Raw genomic sequence first — 22,538 nt, 5'->3', positions numbered from 1 at the left:
ACCTCTTGTATTTTATTTCTAACCGTTGGATACGGCCTTCGAGGGAGCGCACACGGTCTTCGAGGCAACCCACGGTCTTCGAGAGAGCGCACACGGTCTTCGAGATAACCCGCGGCTTTTGAGGCAACGCACACGGTCTTCAAGGTAACCCGCGGTCTTCGATGTTGGGCATGAAGTTCGAGGTATCGCAAACTTTGACCGTAATCCGACTGATGCCTATAAAATTCGACGGCTTCTCTCCTCAACCCATCATCTCCCAGAATAAAATGTCTAGCTCATCTAGCGATGATGAAATGATGAAGACGTTCTTTCTTATGGGAGCTGTTGTCGTTGAGGAAGAAGAACAAGAGAAATGTTCAACTTCAGTTCAACACAAACGACGTATCGTGCTCCATCGAAACCGACTGGAAGGCCACAATCGGTTATTCCAAGATTATTTTGCTGACGCACCAACCTATCCTCTTTATTATTTTCGTCAAAGGTTCAGAATGAGACGTTCGTTATTCCTTCGAATCCACGACGCAGTCGTCGAACATGACAAGTACTTCGTCCAAAAGATGAATGGTGCTGGACAGTTAGGACTATCTAGTCTTCAAAAGATTACTGCAGCTATACGGATGCTCGCATATGGAGCATCCGCTGACTCCGTTGACGACTACGTTCGGATCGGTAAAAGTACGTCGCTTGAGAGCGTGAAGAGGTTCGTTCGATCGATTATCAACATCTTTGGAGAGGAATACCTTCGTGCACCGACTAATGAAGACGTTGCACGCCTGCTCGAGGAAGGCTCACAACGAGGTTTTCCTGGTATGCTTGGGAGCATCGACTGCATGCACTGGACATGGAAGAACTGTCCAACTGCCTGGCAAGGTATGTATACTGGACATTTTCATGAACCCACAATTATTTTGGAGGCCGTAGCTAGCAAAGATCTTTGGATATGGCATGCCTTCTTTGGACTGCCGGGGTCTCACAATGACCTTAATGTTCTACATCGTTCACCGGTTTTCGCACAACTTGCGGAGGGAAGAGCTTCACCGTGCAACTATACTGTCAATGGCCACGAGTATAATATGGGATACTATTTCGCCGACGGGATTTACCCAGAGTGGTCCACATTAGTGAAGACTATTCCAGCACCTCGAGGAAACAAGCATAAGTACTTTGCTCAACAACAAGAAAGCGCAAGAAAAGATGTTGAGCGAGCTTTTGGCGTGTTGCAAGCTCGATTTGCGATTGTTCGTGGACCAGGACGTTTCTGGCAACCTTGTGTGCTAAAAGATATCATGACAGCTTGTATCATAATGCATAACATGATCGTTGAAGATGAACGTGATTGTCAATTGGACAACAACTTTGACTTTACCGATTCGGTACCAGTCGTTGAACCTTCTCATGTGTAGACGGTACCTCTAACTGAGTTCATCCAAAATCATCATCGGATCAGGAACACGCAAACACACAAATCACTTAAAAATGATTTGATCGAGCATCTGTGGCAGCTTAAGGGATCCATCACCGAGGATTAAGTTTCTTTATGTCTAATGTAATTTCAGAAAGGAAGTTCAAGTTGTTGTACTACGCCAATTTCATTTTTAATAAAGTAGTTGTTTTCATTCAATGCCAAAATTTTCAACTTCAAGTACAATCATAAATCTAATACAAGATAATATATGATAATTAGGAAGAACCCTTAGACATCCACCTCTCCAATATCTCTGCCTGACGCATTTCAAAGTATTGTCATTGAACTGAATTGAGTGTTGAGAGATCCATCTTCATGATATCGTCATCTTGTTTCTTCTGTTTTAGCTCTATTTTTTGATTGGTGGTTTGCTTCATCCACGCGAAAGCCTCTCCCATGACAGACGTAGCGGATCCAGAGTTTTCCACATTTTGTTTCCTCTTGAGCTTTGCCGCTTTCCTCCCTTCAGGCCTTACTACCACATCATCCGAGTCAATGTTCAACCCGATGGGGGTCGTTGGCATGGAATTGTTTGGTGAGGAATCAGAGTTCGTGGTTCTTCTCGGCTGTGATCGAATCTTATTGTAAGTTTCCATTTGTTGGTTCCATTTTTGGTGATGACGCAACTCAACCCAGCAATGGTCCAACACGAATGGCTTACCATAAAGGGATTGGTATAATTCTTTTACTTCTGTAGTCTACACAAGAGTTAAATTTAGAATAATCAAACATATAAGTTAAATATTTACATAAAAACATATAAGTTAAATATTTACCTGGTCAATAATTCCTGTACCAGATCTTTGTCTTCCTTCAATCTGAGCAACGCACCCGCAGAACTTGTTGACCGACAGTTGAATCGTTGACCAACGGTGCATCATTTGGTTTGGTGTGCGACTCGTTGGATCGGTGGAGTATTGGATAAAGTAGTCGTTAGCTCTGTGCCAAAACTTATCTTTGTGTTGCCCTGTGCCTTGGATAGAGTCTTGGCTCGTGTTCAGCCAAGCAGACACAAGAAGCTTATCCTCGTGGACAGTCCAATTTTCGGACCGCGTGTAAGCCTTCTTCTTCTTTGTGGTCGGTGTTTCTTGGGATGATACTTGTTGTGTTGCGGATTGCGATAACTCGATGGGATGACCTTCTTCTATGACTTCTGTATAGAACGGCGAGTATAAGGTCGGTCCTTCACCGGTAAGGAGATGCGAATAGTAGTTGTTTTGAGAGGGATCCATGAGATTTGTAATTTGATAGGAAAATATAGATTTTTTTTATGAGAGAGTTGTGTGGAATGAGTTGTGTAGTGAATTGTGAATTTATAGAGTTTTTCTTACTGTTCAACAGTCATTTTTTCACACAACGGTAATAATTTTCACTCAACGGACAACCCATCAACGGTAATAGTTTTTCACTAACGGTAGTATTTTTCAATCATCCACGCGAAGTTGAAAGCTAATTAAAAAAAATTACATCAAAAACCCGTCGCCCCAAATCAAAACTCTGTCGCCCCAACTCATCTCCCCAAATCATCTCCTCAAATCTTCCTCGTTAAAAATTTTCGTCCCCAATTCTTCGTCCCTAACTCTTCAAATCTTCGTCCCCAAATCGAGCGCCACCGTCATCTTCGAATCAAGCCCTCTCCCGAGTGCCACCGTCAAATCAAAACTCCGTCGACCCTTCGTCATCTTCGCCCCAACCGAGCGCCACCGTCGAATCAAACCCTCTGCCCCAACCTCCGCCGCCTCCGACTGCATGCGGGTCCAACTCAAGCCCTCTCCGCCCCGTCGAATCAAGCCCTCTCCGCCCCAACCGCACACTAAAGGTTTGATTTTTGGGCAGATTTCCTTTTTTTCAGTTCTGCAATTAGGAACTTGTGGGGGGGTTTTGTTAAAATCTCTACCAGTTGAGAGCTCCCAAGCGCTCCACAAATTTGTGGAGCGCTTGGGAGCTCGGAAGCTCCCCAAGGTCACGTCAGCCTTAGGAGAGGGGCTTGGGAGGGTTTTAGAGCTTGCTAGAGGGGGGGCTGCCAACTTCCATGGCCACGTCAGCCTTGAGAGCCTCCTTCAGAGCTTGCTGCCCTTGCTCTTAGGAGGTCATCCAGGGTACCCAAACCAAATCCCAAATATCTTTCATCTCTTGACTACCTATTGTTGACAGATAGCGGTGAGCCGAAGTGCTATGAAGAGGCAATAATATCTTTCATCTCTTGACTACCTATTGTTGACAGATAGCGGTGAGCCGAAGTGCTATGAAGAGGCAATGCAAGTGAGTGAATCTCAGCAGTGGGAGCATGCTATGCAGGAGGAGATGGATTCTCTACTCACTAATGAGATATGGGAGTTAGTCCAACTACCTGCACAGAAGAAAGCCTTACATAACAAATAGGTCTACCGGGTCAAGCAGGAGAGTGATGGAAGCAAGAGATTCAAGGCCAGATTAATAGTGAAGGGGTTTCAATAGCGAGAAAGAGTGGACTACACGGAGATATTTTCTCCTGTTGTGAAACTCACAACTATCAGAGTGGTGTTGAGTTTGGTAGCTGCAGAAGACCTCTTTCTTGAACAGTTAGATGTGAAGACTGTCTTTCTTCATGGTGACTTGGATGAAGAAATCTACATGAAGCAGCTTGTTGGCTTCATTGAAGAAGGAAAGGAAGAGATGGTGTGCAAGCTCAAGAAGAGCTTATATGATTTGAAACAGGCTCTGAGACAGTGGTATAAGAAGTTTGATAACTTCATGCAGAACAATGGCTACAGAAGATACAATTCGGATCATTGCTGTTATTTCAAAAAGTTCGAGTCCAGCTTTATTATTTTGTTATTATATGTTGATGATATGTTGGTAGTAGGACCATATTTAGAGGAGATAAACAGTTTGAAGAAGCAGCTAACAAAGGAGTTTGCAATGAAGGATCTGGGTGCAGCGAAGCAGATTCTAGGGATAAGAATCAGTAGGGATGAAGATAAAGGGACATTGAGATTAAGCCAAGCTGAATACATTGAGAAGGTACTTCAGAGGTTCAACATGCATAATACTAAAGTTGTTAGCACACCCCTTAGAAGTCAGTTCAATCTATCTGAGGAGCAATCGCCTAAGAGAGATGCAGATAGAGAACATATGAGCAGGGTCCCATATTCTTCGGCCATTGGGAGTCTCATGTACGCGATGGTTTGCACAAGACCGGATATCGCCTATGTAGTGGGAGTTATGAGCAGATTTGCAAGCAATCCAGGGAAGCAGTATTGGGAGGTCGTGAAGTGGATAATGCGATACTTGAGAGGGACAACGAACAAGCCATTATGTTTTAGGAGGAAGGAGTTGGTACTGTAGGGATACATGGATGCAGACTTCACCAGTGATCATGATACGAGACGAAGCACCACGGGGTATATTTATACCTTAGCATCGACAGCAGTGAGCTGGGTCTCACGTCTGCGGAAAATTGTGACTTTGTCTACAACCGAGGCTGAGTATGTCACGGTGACTGAAGCAAGCAAGGAGATGATCTGGTTAAACGGGTGTTTGGAAGAGTTGGATCTGAAGCAAGGGAGAGGAGTTCTTTATTGTGATAGCCAGAACGCTATACATCTTGCCAAGAATCCAGTATATCATGCCAGAACGAAGCACATCGACGTCAAATACCATTTTATACGCTTGCTAGTTGAAGACTCCAGTATATCATGCCAGAACGAAGCACATCGACGTCAAATACCATTTTATACGCTTGCTAGTTGAAGACGGAAAGTTGCATTTGATAAAGATTTTGGGGAGTTAAAATCCGGCGGACATGTTGACGAAGGTAGTCACCATTGAGAAACTAGAGTTGTGCGCACTTCAGTTGGCCTTCACGAGTAGAAGACGAAGGCGGAGCCACACTACGAGGATCAGCGAGATCGTCGAGATGTTGATGATTAAGGAATAGATTTTTTAAGTAGGAGAAGATGCTTGCGAAGAAGGCGGAGTTCGGGAGAGCTCATTGATGGTGGTGTGATCTCCAAGTGGGAGATTGTTGGTCTTGAGAGTGGAGACCCACACCTAGAATCAAAATTAACAATCACATGAAAATTTAAGACATGTCATAGGTGTGGTCTGCACCACACCAGGGTGTGGTAGAATCTGCCATGTCTATCATGGGTATGGTCTGTACCGCACCAGGGTATGGCAGAGTCTGCCTTGTCTGTTATGGGTGTGGTCTGTGCCACACCAGGGTATGGCAGACTTGTTTTAGAATCCTAATCTGTTTGGGATTGTGTTTTGTTATAAATAGAAACACGTCCCTTTAGGGTTTAAGAGAGAAAAAGAGCACGAAAAAAGAGGATTTTGAGGACTCTTTGAGATTAAAAATCTTAGAGAGAGAGAGGCTAATTGCAAGCATTGTAATCTTCTTCAAGTAATCAAAGAATTGTGTGGTGTGGCTCCCGAGGACGTAGGCACATTTCCGAACCTCATTAAATCTGGTGTGTTCTTTCTTGTTTACTTTCCTACAAGTTTTTATCTTTGATTTGTGGTGAATTTCTTTCTTGCTCAACTCTTAAACATAAGATCCGGAAGGGTACGGATTTGATTTGATTATTTCGAATCCCCAACACCCTTCTTAACCTGCCAAACATAAAAAATCTATACAATGGTTAAAGTGAGTTAACCCTTCATAATTTGCCAAACATAAAAAATATAGAAGGGTTAAGCTAACCCCTCTAGAGGGATTAAAATGAGTTAACCCCTCAAAATGAGGGGTTTACTAATACTCCTATTTTAAAGGATTAAGAGTTAACCCTTCTAATTATAAAGAAAATAGTCAAAATCATTATTATTCTCAAACACTAAAACTGATCACAAGGGCTAAAATAAAACTTATTTAACGGGTTAAGAATTTAGTCCTTCAGATTATCGAATGAGTTAAGTACATTAATCCTTCTCTTTAACCCCTCTTCCTTAACCATTTGCCAAACGAGGCCTTTGGGCTTTGATGAACCCAAATAACCCCTCCCTCACCAAATAACCCCTCCCTCACTCGAGGCCATGCCGCTCTCATCCCTCCCATCCCATTGAGATGGAACAGGGAGGCCTTCCCAAAATGTCCTTGAATCTAAGAGGTGAGGGAGGGTGTTGGGTGATGTGATTGGGAAGCATGGTGGTAAAGAAGGTGATGGACTTGGGATTTGTTCGGAAAATAAAAAGGAAGTAAAAGGGTAAGTACTCTCTCCTCAAAATTGATCCCTACATCTCACAGAAGCCTAAATCCTTTGAAGATCATCATCAAAAGAAGAAGATATGTGGCTGGATATCATCAACCTCACAAGTAAGTATCATTCATTCAAGAAACTATAACCTTATATTTATTATAATCTTAGAATCTTGCAATTCTTTTTCCTTATGCTAGCATGCATGATTTTCTTTACTTTATTAGATGAGGGTTTTGTTCAAGACCTAGAAAGCCATGCCGAGAAACCGTGTAACCCTCTTGAAGTATCATTTAAGCTTAAGTAAGAGGCCCCAACGTACATATAACTCATAACACATGTACATAAAAAAAGTTGTTGAATTTTTTTTACAAAAATGTTATTTGGCTTGCGCTTTAACGCGCGAGCCAACTCGCACAGAGAGAAGAGGGTAGGACCCACTATGCCAGTGGGGCCCACCCCTCCTCTCTGTACGAGTTGGCTCGCACGTTAATGCGCGAGCCAAACAGTATCTCTCTTTTTTTAATGTAGAACATAGATTATCAGTAAGCATAACTCCCACTGTAAACTAGATTCGATCAAAATATAGCAACTTCCTGACCCAAATCCAAGCAGGACTGAATTACACTGTTCAAATTAGCAACTTATCAAAACCAAAAGACAACTCTAAGCTCTGCTTTCAGTACATTAAAAACAAAAGTGTCAGCTTTCACAGTTAAAGCAAAATTATGCCTGAAGGAGATTGACAATGGTCTCAACATTGGCAGTTTTGTTAATCCCAACCTCATAGCACCTCACAATAAAGCTCTCCTTATACGAGAGTCCATCCTCAAGCAAACCACCCATCCTCAATAGATAGGAGACTTTTGATAGAATCAGAGTCAATTTCATATAAATTTTATAGTATATAAATGAACGGTACTATTACTATTTTATGACATCTCCCCTTTTAAAGCCACAAATAATGCATTTAATATGAATTTTAGTGAGAAAATGAACCTATAATTAAAGGATTCTTGTAATATCTCTTACTGACTAATCAAATTCTCTTCATTAATTATGCACTAAAAATTTCACGACTTGTCTACTTTCATAAACATTCCACTTAGACAAGAGTTGCATAAAATTATGCTATATGTGGATGCTCAAATTCACAAAAGGAATCACTAAAAGAGTCAAAAGAAAAAAAAATAGAGGAAGTGAGAATTTTGACAGTAGAGTCAGTCCTTCGATTATAGTAACTAGGATACCTTGCGGTCAACAATATTTCATATGTGATAATTAAGAGAGAAAATTATATTGCTTTTTCAGAGGAAACGAACAGATTTGCAACCGGTTTCACCTCTAATTTATGAAAAAAATATCAATTTATCAGTTATACAATTATGTAATTTCGTGGATAGAAAAACTAATATAAATGAGTCATGCTTTATATTCTATCTAATACTAATTCAACAGCCTTTTCTAAACTAATGATGATTCATCAACATTAAAATGTTGTATGCTTACTTCACCTTTTTGTATGAACAACAATCTAATGAACTGCACTTATTTCTTTCTTATGTGTATTAGAAAATTGAATGCTTGAACCTACAAATCTGTCTTATAATCATCACATTCATTAAGATTTTGTAAGAAGATTATTATTAGTAGTACAGTTTTAACATTTTCAACACTTCCGGACTTTGATTTAGTCTGCTTCAATGATATGCTTGGGTTTATATTTGATTATAGCTTTACATTGAAACATGTAGTAAATGTATAAGCTTTTTTTTGCCGTCTTATGATTAGTCTACTAAGTCAATAATGAAGATAGATAACCATTTAGTTGGTTATAGCTTTGTACTGTAAGCATAGAGGCATATGGGTCTTAGTAAGAATAAAGCAGCTTCAAAATTAAAATTTTGGTGACACCACATCAACTTCTAAAAATAGTTACATCCTTCCTAAGAGAAATCTGCAGTGGTGCAGAGTGCAAGAATGAAAACAAGTTGTTATATTCTCTTTAACTTCTCTCTACTAATTTGTAACATCATTATATAGGTCGTATCTTCATCTGAAGAGCGCAATCCCACATGTAAGGACACAAATGAAGTCATTGGAAGCTCCTGAACACAGAAAGACAAGTTCAAATGATTAAGGGAAGTGGATCCTGATGACTGTATTTCTTTGGCTCAATTAGTACTAAGCAGGAAAAAATTGAAGCAAAGAACATCACAAAAGGTTGTGATTAATCCTGAATTCACATCAACTATAAAACAGACCCCAAAGCCTATGACACCACTCAAAACTAACACCGGTACTTTATACTCATTTCCATATTGATTGCTTTTCAAACTATTACATAACAGTATATTTATCTTACTTTTTACATGACTACAGCAACAGGAAGCTTAAGAATAATACAAAAAAAGAAAGTTGCAACAACTGTTGACCATTTTACCCTAACGACTGAACAAGTGACAAAGCAAAAGGAAAGAACAAACAAGAGAAAGGTAGAGAAAGAACCAGTAAACATTTCCAAGGGCAACGCTAAAAAGAGTTTAGAATATGAGCCAATAGCAAGGAAGCAAAAGGACAAGTCATTGCATGAAAAAGAAAGACAACCACGTACTTGCTAAAGACAAAGAGATCGATTATATGCAATAGTACGTTTGATGGCTTGGATAACACTGTTAAGTAGTATAATGTCAATCTGCGTATATTGAAGCTTTGATGTGGTCAGCTTCATGGTGCTGGAAGTATGCAATCAATGGTCTTCATTGCTAAAGATGAAAAGGTCATTCCTGAACCATAGCACTCTTAAATTACATTTTTGAAATTAATATACACGTCATAGGAAAGTTGATATATTTAAACATAGCTTGTACAACTATATTTATAAAATTTTGGTGTTATCTATTTCTCATGATTCTTGCCAATATTTTTTTAAGGGCTAGCATTAACCATATATAAGAGGGAAGTTGCAGACAAGGATTTGTACCAATTGGGCTAGCTGAGCACTGTAAATCTATTCTTAATGAGGGCTCATCATATGCTATTTCAAGGGTTTCCATCATTGATTGCAACAACTAAGTCAAACTTATTGATCACAAGCATCAATTGACTTGTACTGAGAGGACAACCTCTATGCCACTACCAGACACAAATATTCCACTGGAACCGTTATATAATTTCCAAAAGCTTGATATCATTCAACAAATCGAAAAGGACGAGGATATACATCAACCTACAGAAGCTATAAAGACTAAAAATTTGAAATGTAACTATCTCATGTTCTCTTAATTTCCTCAATGTGGCACAATTTGCATGTCTTCTCCACATTATGCAATTATATTTCATGCTAATTTGATCGATTTTCTAATACATCGTGTGCTGTTTAGTTTTTTTAATACAAGAAATATATGACCTTTTATACTAGTGAATGACATTTAAAAATGCATAGAAAAAAGCCTAGAAACTTGCTAATGTTGCCTTCTTTCTGCAGATGTTTTGACACTTATCATTGATGTTCGCCCTCCAACTACAAAACATACAAAGAAGAAACTTATTCACTTTGCTGAGGTCTTCATGACAGATGAGACTATATTTCCAAAAGTTTGTGTGCTTACTATTTGAAAGGAAGAATATGAAAGAACTAAAATCTTTACTCTACCATTTAAGAAACAATTTGTCCTTCTTGCAAGCGGTCTTAGAGGAAACAAATTTCGCGGTATGCTCTCTACATATCTTCATAGTCTTCATGTCAATAGCACATTCTTTAAATAATTTTAATTTTTTTCAAGCAAACAACAAAATAGGACGATATGGGCTATAGACAAGTATGTTCACAAGATTCAAAATTGAACCAGAGAACATGCCTGAGTCTCGACTTCTTCTCAAAGAGTAACTTATTTTCCATCTCAAACATTTAAAGTCAGCAATAATGATTTATAAAATCTTTTTATTTTTTTATTGTCTCAATCATCTCTTTGATTAAAAAAATAAGAGTGACAGACAAAGCAAACCAAATTCAAGCTACTTACAGTGAAATATCAAGATTCAGTGAACTTTATTGCAAAACTCTAGAGGTAATCTACATAATTAGCCAACTTCGAGCTCTTACTAGCTCTCCTCCTGTCCCTGATAAGGTACATAACCTTTACCATCTCTTCTTTTTATCACATTATTTGTCAATATTTTGCTCTCATTATAAATGAATCTTAGTTCAAATATTATCTCCTTGTTCGGGCATTGTACAATAGAGATGAATATGTGTGGCTATCTATTAGAATAGTAAAAGAAGAAAAAAAGAGATATCGTAGACCAATGATCTAGAGAGAAAAAAAAGTTGCAAGAAAACTTTCTCTAAAACCCACATTTCAACTGTATAATAATTTATCCTAAATTAGGTTTAAATCCTCTAGAATGGTATCTCACCTCTAAATAATTACTCTATACTACAAATCTAATAGTTACTCAAGAAATATCTACATACATTCATCACTTCTCTATGACCTACATTTTAACACATATTTGCACTATTTAGAAGATGACTTAATCAAAACATCTCTAAAATGATTTTTCATGTATAACTTCCCTTTGCTAATTACTTTCTCCATCTCATCTAATATAAAAAACACATATTTATTAATCATTGCTTGCTCTTATCATTAACATCATCTCTCCAAATAAATCTATCAGAATTTGTACTACACAATCCACGCAACTATCTCGCATATTTACACTGAATTATCGATGACCTACCGTGCATGTGCAATGTGCCCAAAAGGCATGAAGTATGAAGTTAATGACCAATATGGCTGTCCAAACCCAACTTAAATGGGAAAACAACATCATAAATGTTATCTATACTACTTATAAAAGAGAATACCCATGTCAAAACTTTTAATTTCCTTTTTTACCCTCTCAATTTCTCATAACTCAAAATTATACCATTAATTATAAAGCTAATGTTTCATAACCTCTCATTAACTATGCACCTTTTCATTTTCTCAAATTATTTGGTCATTTGCTAGAATATATTAATAATTTATAATGATAACAAAATTTATGAATATATGATAATTTATTGTAAAGAATTATTAATTATATAAAATAGTAAAAGTCATTCATTTAATAAATTATTGGATAAAATTATAATTATTAATAATAGTATAAATAGGGTTATTTCTTTATGTTATAAAGAATATTACCTAGTTTGATAATTAATATCATCTTAGTAATAAAATTTAGATGTTATAAATTAAAAATACTTTTATTTTAGAAAGTAGAAAATTAATCTATATAAAAAAATTGGATCCTTGAAATTTACGAGGCATATACTTTTTTCTTCTTTCCTTCAAAATATTTGGCCACTCACTAGAATATACTAATAATTTATAATGATAATAAAATAAATAAATATATTATAATTTATTATAAAATATTTATTAATTGTAATGAAATAGTAAAATTATTTATTTAATAAAATATTGTACATAATTATAATTATTAATAATAGTATAAATAGGTTTTTTATATTATAACAATTAATACCCTTTTCTTAATTATAATATCGTCTTAGTCATTATTAATTATCAAATAAGATAATATTCTTTAAATTTTAATATTAAAAATTATTGCCATTATTTAATATATATTGTAATAAAATATGTACATGACATAAATATTTAATAATTTAAATGGTTTAATTATATCAATAGTGTTACTTAAACTAATGATTACATTATTATTTAATAATTATACTCCTAAATAAATTGTTTAATAATATAATAATAGAAATTTTTAAATAACTATTAAATGTATGTTAATAATAGTATAAATACTAATATTAGTATAAGTTAAAAAGTTTTAATCATAGTGCATTAAAATAACTTTTAATGGTTATATATAATTTATTAAATAATATAATATTATGGAAACATTATATAATATATAATTTATTAAATAAGTTTAATGCATAATTAGGAAACATTATGAATTTTAACTTTTATAGTTTTTTAATATGCATCACGTGCAACGCACGTATTGTATACTAGTATTAATAAATAGGTCAATTTAAATTCTATGTAACCAACATAATAGTTGTATTCATTTACATCTTAGGTACAAGATCACAATTGATATCAAGGATGATACTGTCAGGTTAAACCGGCCTCGTAAATTTTAACTATGATGCGGAGAAAATTATTCACATCCCTGCTCCAGAGAAAGTGAAATTGGAGGTATGTTTCTACACTATAGTTTCAACTACCTACTTTTTAGTCGACATCAAACAAAAAAAGTACTAAGATATAAAATTTGTGAATGGAAAGAACTAATAGATCAGTGCAATATGATTTTAGGATAATGGGCTCTGCAAAATATATAATCTAATAACCAAAGCTCATGGAAAGGAATTCAAGTTTGTTTTTCGGCCATGGTTATGCAAATATCAAGTACAGTTTGAAAGGGCAATACACTATCAGTTCATTGGATTGGTCTCCTAGAGCATTTAATCCAGTACTGCACAATACAATTGAGGCACTTCAAGAAAAGTAGTAGCTCATACACATCCTCTGACAAAGAAGCTGATTCTACTGATAGCGATGAAATCAAACTTAAGGTTGTTTCTGACTCCGACTCTACTGAAGGAACCCAGTAGACGACGTCCACGTTCAGCCTTATGCTTGCTTGATTCCCCTTTTGCTATGTAAGTATTAATAGTTTAGGGTACATTATGTATTTTGATGGATAGCTGCTATACCTTTCAACCTGACTTTGATGTATGTATGTATGTTTATTATGGATCACAATCCTTGTGCTTCCTAACTTAACTCTTGTCACAAACAATATGTATTACATCTGTTATCAAAACTATTGTATTTTGGTTGTCTTATTTGCATAACATTAAACTTACTTTTTCAACATTTATGATTATTTAAATGAATACCCCAAATTTAAATATAGGAGTATGCATTCTTCATTCACCCTGCGTTACGCGGGGTGTTTTTTGCTTGTGTGTGTGTATAGTAAGACTCCTATCAACTTAAGTTGATGTTCACCAAACTTCCTAGCCACTCATTTATTAATATAAAAAACCTTTTCATATCATGCAAGGATCCCTAGGCAATTCACTATTGGTAAATTTACCCCTCATATTTATATTTGCAAAAGTACCCTCCAATTCTCTCTCACTAGTTTTTCTACCGGTCCCACATAACAACTTTGGCTTCTAAACATTATAACATTAAAAAATCTCAAATAATTTTCAATAAGATTGCCACATTTTCTCGCTGAAAACTAAAACTCTTGGGCGAAAAAGGTAGAAAAGCTTAATTTGAGGAATTGGGGGTTACTTTTATTAGTACTAAGATTTAGGAGGATAAACATGAAAACATGAAAGACATGAGGGGAATATATACAACCCCCCCCCCAATAAATAAAGAATTTCGTCATATTACAATATTATAGCTCTCTGTTTTCGCGTTCCCCTCTTATTCGGCATTTTGAAAAGAATATGACAATTTAGGAAAATATATCATAGAAATTTTGAAAGAAAATGACAATTTAAAGAAATGTTTAGGGGCTTAATTGGGCTTCTTGCAAAGCGGGTTGAAAGTGGGGATTGGAATCTTCTACTCATGCATAGTGTCTCCTAATATTTGCTAATGCATCTCCACTTTTTATTTTGTGGACCCCACCTTTTACTTTGTACTTGTTCACAAAATAAAAGATGAAGATACATTAGCAAATATTAGGAGATACTATGCATGAGTAGAGGATCCCAATTCAGTGGTCACATGAGGCAGCTGTACACTCGCCTAATCCTACCGACAACCACTATAAATAATACTAATTTATTTATCAGCTTACGATGCACCGAAAAGCTAGTTACTTGCCTCACCGTCTTTTTGAGAATCCCACTCAGTTCAGCCTCCTCCTTTTTATTTTGTTTTTTCTCAGAGAAACCCCAGATCTGGGTGCTTTCTGAAGCTCAATGGCGTCGAAGCTCGTCATCCTCATCGTCTTCGTCCTCGATCTGATCGCCTTCGGCCTCGCCGTCGCCGCAGAGGAGCGGAGGAGCAAGGTGAGAGCTCGGAACCGACCCTAGATCATTCTGATTTCGACTTCAGTACCTTTCTTGCTGATTTCTCGATCTCGGTCGCTGCAGGCGAAGGTGGTTCCCGATCAGGAGAAGAACTACACCTACTGCGTTTACAACTCGGATATTGCGACTGGCTACGGCGTTGGGGCGTTCCTGTTCTTGATGGTTAGTCAGATCCTTGTGATGGCGGTCAGCAAGTGTTTCTGTTGCGGTCGAGCCCTTCGCGCCGGTGGATCTCGTGCCTGCGCTCTCGTCCTCTTTCTACTCTGCTGGTATGTGCTCCTCTTTAAGTCATTTTTTTAAATTTAATTGTTCGGTGTAAATTTTAGTTGACTTTGGTAGTCAGGAGGAAAGTCGATGTGTATGTGCATATTCCTTGCGTGCTGATTCCATTTTATAAAATTTTAGAAATCGGTTAGGGGAAAATAAGCTGACTTTAAAGTCAACAATATCGAGATGACCCGTTTCCACTAATGAAAACCCGATCTAGTTCAAAATAAAGTATGCAACAAGAAGGATCAAATTTCCGATTTCCAATTTCTGATCATTACTTGGAAGTAGGGCTGTGCAAACCGTCGGTCGGTTCGGTATTTATCAAATTTTGAACAACCGAACCGAACCTCTCATTGTTCAAAACAGGGGCGGAGCTGAATGGGTGCCTCTGGGTTCCCGGGACACCAGTAAAAACTGAATATCTACCAGAGAGCACATATAAAAATAACAAAAGTATAGATGGTTTAGCGGAAAAGGGTCTCAAGGAACCCAGCATGCGCGCGGGTTCGAATCTCGCAAGGAATCCATCATGCGCGTGGGTTCGAATTTTTTCAGCTTAATGATAGTTTGGTGGCTAATGTTGAGAGAGATGTATTTTCCACCATTACCGATGTATCTATAGGACACCATAGGATTAAAATCCTGGCTCCGCCACTGGTTCAAAACCGAACCGAACTGTTACAAGTCGGTGCGGTTTGGTTCGGTTCGGTTTGTTCAGTTCTAATCAAGATGCATTCAAATGTTGTAGACAAATTTATTCATGTCTATTATACAACTTTTTCTTTTGCTTTATTCACAACTTATATAGGCACTAACATGCAAGGATTTTGAAAAAAAAGCACTAATATAATCAAGATAAAACGATAAAGAAGGGGAAACTGTGAACAAGTGGGGGCCCACCCACGTGTTTGAAAGCGACGCGCTTGTTACAAACGCGTTAATGAACGCGGTTTGCAGATGCGGCCCACTTAAGCAAAACTCAACCATATATATACCTCATCAGTTCGGTTCCTAGGGTTTTGGGCTTGGAAAAATAAAGTGTGCAAGGAATATTTTTGGTGGCTGCACATTGCGGAAGCGAGCAAAGTGGGTCTGCAGATTAATTTCTTTTTCGGCGTGAAAAGCAAAAAACTGCAGAGGAGAGCCGCTGGTTTCAGAGATTTTGTGCCTCCCCTTTTGAGAGAGATTTTGTGTGAGGGATCTGAGATTTTGTGTGAGGGTTTAAATTGTGTGATTGTAAACCTTAGTTGTAATCTCTCCCTCTAATAGTAGATCTCCCCCTCCTTGTCCCGTGGACGTAGGCTATTTGCCGAACCACGTAAAAAAATTGTGTTCTTGTCGTGATTTGTAATAGCTTATAGGTTCCCTCGACGCGCAGTCCTAGAGCTGACGAGAGGAAGAGCTGATATCTCACTTTGATGAGATATCTGGCTTTTGGTTCTTGTTTCCTTTGAGAAATGAGAATTCCGTTGTGATCTAATCTCTTGTTGTGCACCTTGCGCACCGGAGATGCTGTCGAAATTTCGCTGCGCACAACAAGTTGTATCAGAGCTCCGGGTTGGATTTGGGACTTGTTTGAAGGATTCGCTGAAGGACTCCTATTTGAAGAATTAGATCGACAACATGGGAGAAACAAGCACATCGGGATCATCTCTTTCGAAGGCGATACAGAGTCTGAGCATCAATAATACAAAGATTGATGTTCCGAAGTTCGACGGCAAGATCAATTTTGGTTTGTGGAGGTGTCAAGTGATGGACGCCTTGGATGCACAAAATTTAGAGAAAACTCTTGAGTTACAAGAGAAACTCGCTGATATGGAGGACAATGTTTGGAAGAAGATGAATAGTAGGGCTTGTGGAGTTATTCGGTCATGCTTGACGTCGGATCTTATTTATGACGTAATGAACGAGACGTCGGCGAAGAGAATATGAGAAACACTCAATGAGAAGTATCTGACGAAGAGCATTGAGAATCGGCTTCACTTGAAGAAGAGGTTTTACCAATTCAAGATGAAGAGGGGAGTTTCCATTCGGGAGCATGTTAACAACTTCACGAAGCTAATTTCGGATATGGCCAATGTAGATATCATGGTTGAGGATGAAGACAAGGCGATGCTACTATTGTGTTCGTTGCCGGAGGATGATTTTGGAACGTTTGTTCTCACTATGATAAATGGAAGAACTACAGTTAGCTACAAGGAGGTGACCTCAGCTTTGGTGAATTATGAGTTGAGGAAGAGTGATGGCGAACCCTCCGAGAAGGCATCGGGAGATGCATTAGCAGTTCGAGGTCGTGGTCCAAACCGTCGTCCAGGTGATCGCTCAAGATCAAAGTCAAGAGGTGGCTATAGAAATATTGGTAGGAATCAATGTCGCTTTTGCAAAGAAGAAGGACATTAGAAGAACGACTGCCCAAAGTTGAAAGACAAAGCCGGGAAGAATAAAAGGAAAGCTGTACAAGCTTCAGAAGTGAATGTTGTCAAGGCTAGTGATGACAATTCAGATACGGATTCTTCAGGCTATTCTTGCTCTGCATTACCGTCAGTTTGTTACGCTGACTCTATGGAGTGGATGATGGATTCTGGTGCTACATACCATATTTGCCCTATGAGAGATTGGTTCTTCAGCTTTGAAGAGTTGGAAAGAGGAAATATCGTGCTCATGGGTAATGATCACGTATGCCCTATTGGTGGTATTGGTACAGTACGGATCCGGATGTGTGACGGGGTAACTCGGGAGCTGAAGGAAGTGAGATTCGTTCCTCAATTGACGAAGAATATCATTTCGCTTGGAACTTTGGAGGCATCTGGCTATAAGATGATCTTGGAGAATGCGACTCTGAAGGTCACAAAAGGGTCCATAGTGGTGATGCGAGGTGTCAGGGAAAACAACATTTACTACTTGAAGGGCAAGACAGTAACAGGAGGTCTGGCAGCTTCTATTACCACAGAGGAAGATACTACCAGTTTATGGCATATGAGATTGGGACACACTGGTGATAAGTCCCTGCATGTATTGGCGAAGCAGGGGCTATTGAAGGGTGCAAAGACCTACAAGATGGAGCTGTGTGAACATTGCATACTTGGGAAGAAGACAAGAGTGAAATTCGACACTGCTATTCACAATACCCAAGGTATTTTGGACTATATTCAGACAGACGTTTGGGACCCTTCCAAGCACACATCACTTGGTGGGGTCAACTATTTTGTCACTTTCATTGATGACTATTCCAGAAGGAATTGGGTATACCCGATGAAGCATAAACATCAGGTCCTGGATATTTTTGTGGAGTGAAAGAAGAAAGTGGAGCTGTAGACAGGTAGAAAGGTAAAAACTCTTCGTTCGGACATTGGAAGAGAGTATAAGAGTGATCCGTTTCTACAGTTTTGCCGGGATCACGGCATTAGACGACACTTCACAGTACGTGAGACACCGTAACAGAACGGGGTGGCTGAGAGATTGAACCGTACCTTACTGGAGAAGGTACGATGTATGATGACGCAGAGTGGATTGTCAATATCCTTTTGGGCCGAAGCGGTGGTTTATGCGAGCCATCTCGTGAATAGGTTGTCGTGCACTACGATACAGAGGAAGACTCCGTTGGAGCGTTGGTCTGGTTCGGTAGCTTGTGATTATGAGTCGCTTCGGATATTTGGGTGTCCAGCTTATTACCATGTCAATGATGGTAAATTGAATCCGAGGGCGAGGAAAGCAGTCTTTGTGGGATTTAGAGATGGAGTTAAAGGCTTCAAGTTATGGGATCCACATGACAAGAAGATAGTTATTAGCAGGAATGTCACATTTGACGAGGCGTACATGATGAAGCCTCAAGTTCCTCAGCAGGTGGAGGAAGACCAGATTCAGGAGATATCGTAGCAGGTGGAGGATGATGTGACTCCACCCACTCCAGATAGCATTGTATCCATTGAGGCTCTTACAGAGGTGACACTGGGAGGAGATGAGATGACAGCCGGGCATTTAGAGGATACAGTGGATGTTGGGACTCAGGAACATGGTCATGTTCAGGAGTCCATTGCAGCTAATAGACCAAGAAGAAACATTCGTCGGCCAGCTAGATATGACGATGTCATGGTTGCATATGCTTTATCAGCAGAAGTTGTTGATGATTTGGTTCCTTCTACATTCAAGGAAGGAAGCAGAGTCAAGCTCTGATTCGATTAGGTGGAGGGAAGCTATGGAGGAAGAGATGCAGTCTCTTCATAAGAACGACATTTGGGAACTTGCAAAGCTACCGAAAGGTAAGAAGGCTATTGGATGCAAGTGGGTGTATGCAAAGAAAGATGGATCTTCTATTGGGGAAATTTAAGAAATTAATTGAATCAGGATTTATCCGAGAGGAACAACATCCAGATTGGCTAGCCAATATCGTTCCAGTCATGAAGAAGAATGGTAAAATCAGGATTTGCATCGACTTCAGGGACCTGAATACGGCATGTCCAAAAGACGATTTTCCTCTCCCAATCACGGATGTTATTATTGAAAATACATGCGGATTCGAGAGAATGTCTTTCATGGATGGGTTTTCAGGATATAATCAAATCAAGATGCACCCAGATGACGAGAAGCATACAGCGTTCAGAACGCCCCTTGGTGTATTCTGCTACTCGATTCGTATTTTATTGGCATTGGTGGCACAACTGGATTTGGATTTGGTCCAGATGGATGTGAAAACAGTCTTTCTACATGGAGATTTAGAAAAGGAGATCTACATGACACAACCTATGGGGTTCAAAGCTGCAGGAAAGGAAGAATTGGTATGCAAGCTGAAGAAGTCTCTTTACGGATTGAAGCAATCGCCGCGACAATGGTACAAGAGACAAGGACTTGAAGACGATGTTCGATCTCATGCGAAGCCATCAATTGAAGATGAATCCTACTAAATCTTTCTTTGGAATGTCTAGCGGAAAATTCCTTGGATTCGTGGTCACCACTAAAGGTATACACATCGATCCTGACAAAGTGAAGGCGATACATGAACTGCAACCTCCTAGAAATCTAAGAGAGCTCAGAGAATTGCAAGGGCGGCTAGCTTACATACGGCGGTTCATCTCAAACCTTTCTGGGAAGTGCCAGCCATTCTCTTTATGATTGGCCGAGGGTACACGAGGAGCCCATATGACCCGTGTGTTTACATGCACAAGCTACAGAATGCTATTAGGAAGTTGAAAAAAGAGCTGTCATCCGAATTTGAGATGAAGGATCTTGGAGAAGCAAAGAAGATATTGGGTATGGAAATCGAGAGAGACAGGGTGAAGGGAAGGTTGAAGTTGACACAAATGAGTTACTTGCAGAAGATGCTGAAGAAATTCAGTTATGATGGCAATGCCAAGGCGGTGAGTACTCCATTAGCTCCCCACTTTAAGCTATCAGCTAAGATGTCACCTGTTTCAGTTGAGGACTGGGAATACATGTCCAAAGTTTCATACGCCAATGCTGTGGGTAGCTTGATGTATGCGATGGTGTGTACAAGGCCAGATTTATCACAGGCCGTGAGCATGGTATCCAGATACATGCACGACCCCGGGAAGGGTCATTGGGAGGCCGTGAAGTGGATTCTACGGTATATCAAAGGTACCGTGGATGTTGGTTTGGTATTTCAGAAGAATGAGAAGAACGGGCAGGATTGTATTGGTTACGTGGATTCTGATTATGCGGGGGATCTGGACAAGCGCCGGTCTACTAGCGGATATGTGTTTACACTAGCAGGAGCACCGGTGTGTTGGAGATGCACACTTCAGTCTACAGTGGCTCTATCTACTACAGAGACAGAGTATATGACGTTGACTGAAGTTGTGAAGGAGGCTTTGTGGTTGCAGGGATTATTGGAGAACTTGGGGATTGCACAGAAGACCCTTCGGGTATATTGTGATAGCATGTCAGCTATCTATTTGGCGAAGAACCAGGTTTATCATGCACGCTCGAAGCATATCGATGTCAGATTCCATTTTGTTCGTGACGTTTTGGATGAAGGAGACGTCATGTTGGAGAAGATCCACACGAAGGATAACCCTGCAGATATGTTGACCAAAGTTGTTTCAAGTATCAAGTTTGGTCATTGTTTGGAACTTTTGAACATTCTTCGTTGTTGAGGCCTTTGGAGGTCATTTGGGTGAACTACGTTCGGCTTGATTCCTTAGACAAGAGGATACGTAGGCAGTCTTTCAGATGCAGCCGGTTTGGATTAGCTGATTTGATGGGAGGTGAGATTGTTTGGACTCTCGTTCGGGTTCTCGACTTGTTGTGGTTTGAGTCCATTGTCGTGAATCGTTTCACTTCGTACTGGACACAACAAGTGGGACATTTGGTTGCTTTGGTGTCGGCTCAGTTTTGAAAGAAACTTCACCGAGGTGGAGAATTGTGAACACGTGGGGGCCCACCCACGTGTTTGAAAGCGACGCGCTTGTTACAAACGCGTTAATGAACGCGGTTTGCAGATGCGGCCCACTTAAGCAAAACTCAACCATATATATACCTCATCAGTTCGGTTCCTAGGGTTTTGGGCTTGGAAAAATAAAGTGTGCAAGGAATATTTTTGGTGGCTGCACATTGCGGAAGCGAGCAAAGTGGGTCTGCAGATTAATTTCTTTTTCGGCGTGAAAAGCAAAAAACTGCAGAGGAGAGCCGCTGGTTTTAGAGATTTTGTGCCTCCCCTTTTGAGAGAGATTTTGTGTGAGGGATCTGAGATTTTGTGTGAGGGTTTAAATTGTGTGATTGTAAACCCTAGTTGTAATATCTCCCTTTAATAGTAGATCTCTCCCTCCTTGCCCCGTGGACGTAGGCTATTTACCGAACCACGTAAAAAATTTGTGTTCTTGTCGTGATTTGTAATAGTTTGTAGGTTCCCTCGACGCGCAGTCCTAGAGCTGACGAGAGGAAGAGCTGATATCTCACTTTGATGAGATATCTGGCTTTTGGTTCTTGTTTCCTTTGAGAAACGAGAATTCCGTTGTGATCTAATCTCTTGTTGTGCACCTTGCGCACCGGAGGTGCTGCCGAAATTTCGCTGCGCACAACAGAAACATCACAGGGGCAGCAACAATCAGCTGCAACTTAAAACAAAACAAATACATCTATAAGCTACATGAAGGGAAGAAGCTATTTTAACATATACAAAGATCCAAGAGTCCAAGACCAACAACAATAATTAAGAAGCCAAGAACTAAATCAATTTTAATCATAAAATCTAATTAGGATTTATGGAATTTGTTATCTCTTCTATTTCAAACTATTAGTGCGTTTTAAAATCAAAGCAAAATACTGACCGCCGAAAATCTAGTGAATAACTTGTATAAACACAATGAGTAAATATGGTGCTAGTGTATCTTTCAGTCTTGGTGTGTCAATGACTTAGAACAAATCCAATTTGTGAGAATGTTTATTTTTTATGATCTAATTTATAGTCCCCCTGAAAATCTAATTTTAATCATAAAATCTAATTAAACCAATTATTTCTCACTAATCTACAATTTAGTAGCATGCATCAAGAACTAAAAAGTTTAGATCTTTCCCCCTG

General features: G+C 39.0%; 2 protein-coding genes across 2 annotated transcripts in view; both read left to right on the top strand.

Annotated features, from left to right (window-relative positions):
• LOC109838360 lies at positions 558-1,403 on the top strand. The gene has a single exon (XM_020406811.1). It carries the CDS (start codon positions 558-560, stop codon positions 1,401-1,403), a length of 846 nt encoding a protein of 281 aa, XP_020262400.1.
• Positions 14,509-22,538, top strand: part of LOC109836966 — a 12,238-nt gene continuing 4,208 nt past the window's right edge. The window contains exons 1-2 of the mRNA XM_020405030.1: positions 14,509-14,713; positions 14,798-15,003. Of these exons, the coding sequence (XP_020260619.1) occupies positions 14,624-14,713; positions 14,798-15,003 (296 nt within the window). The 5' untranslated portion in view covers positions 14,509-14,623. The remainder of the gene's footprint in view (positions 14,714-14,797; positions 15,004-22,538) is intronic.

This window comes from Asparagus officinalis, chromosome 4 (assembly GCF_001876935.1).
Source record: "Asparagus officinalis chromosome 4, Aspof.V1, whole genome shotgun sequence".
NCBI classification, from domain to species: Eukaryota; Viridiplantae; Streptophyta; class Magnoliopsida; order Asparagales; family Asparagaceae; genus Asparagus; species Asparagus officinalis.
The sequence above is the reverse complement of the archived record's forward strand: the minus strand, read 5'-3'. Positions and strand labels throughout refer to the sequence as shown.

Coding starts and splice junctions, on each gene's coding strand:
- LOC109838360 (XM_020406811.1), top strand. CDS start 558: ATGAATGGTGCTGGACAGTTAGGACTATCTAGTCTTCAAAAGATTACT.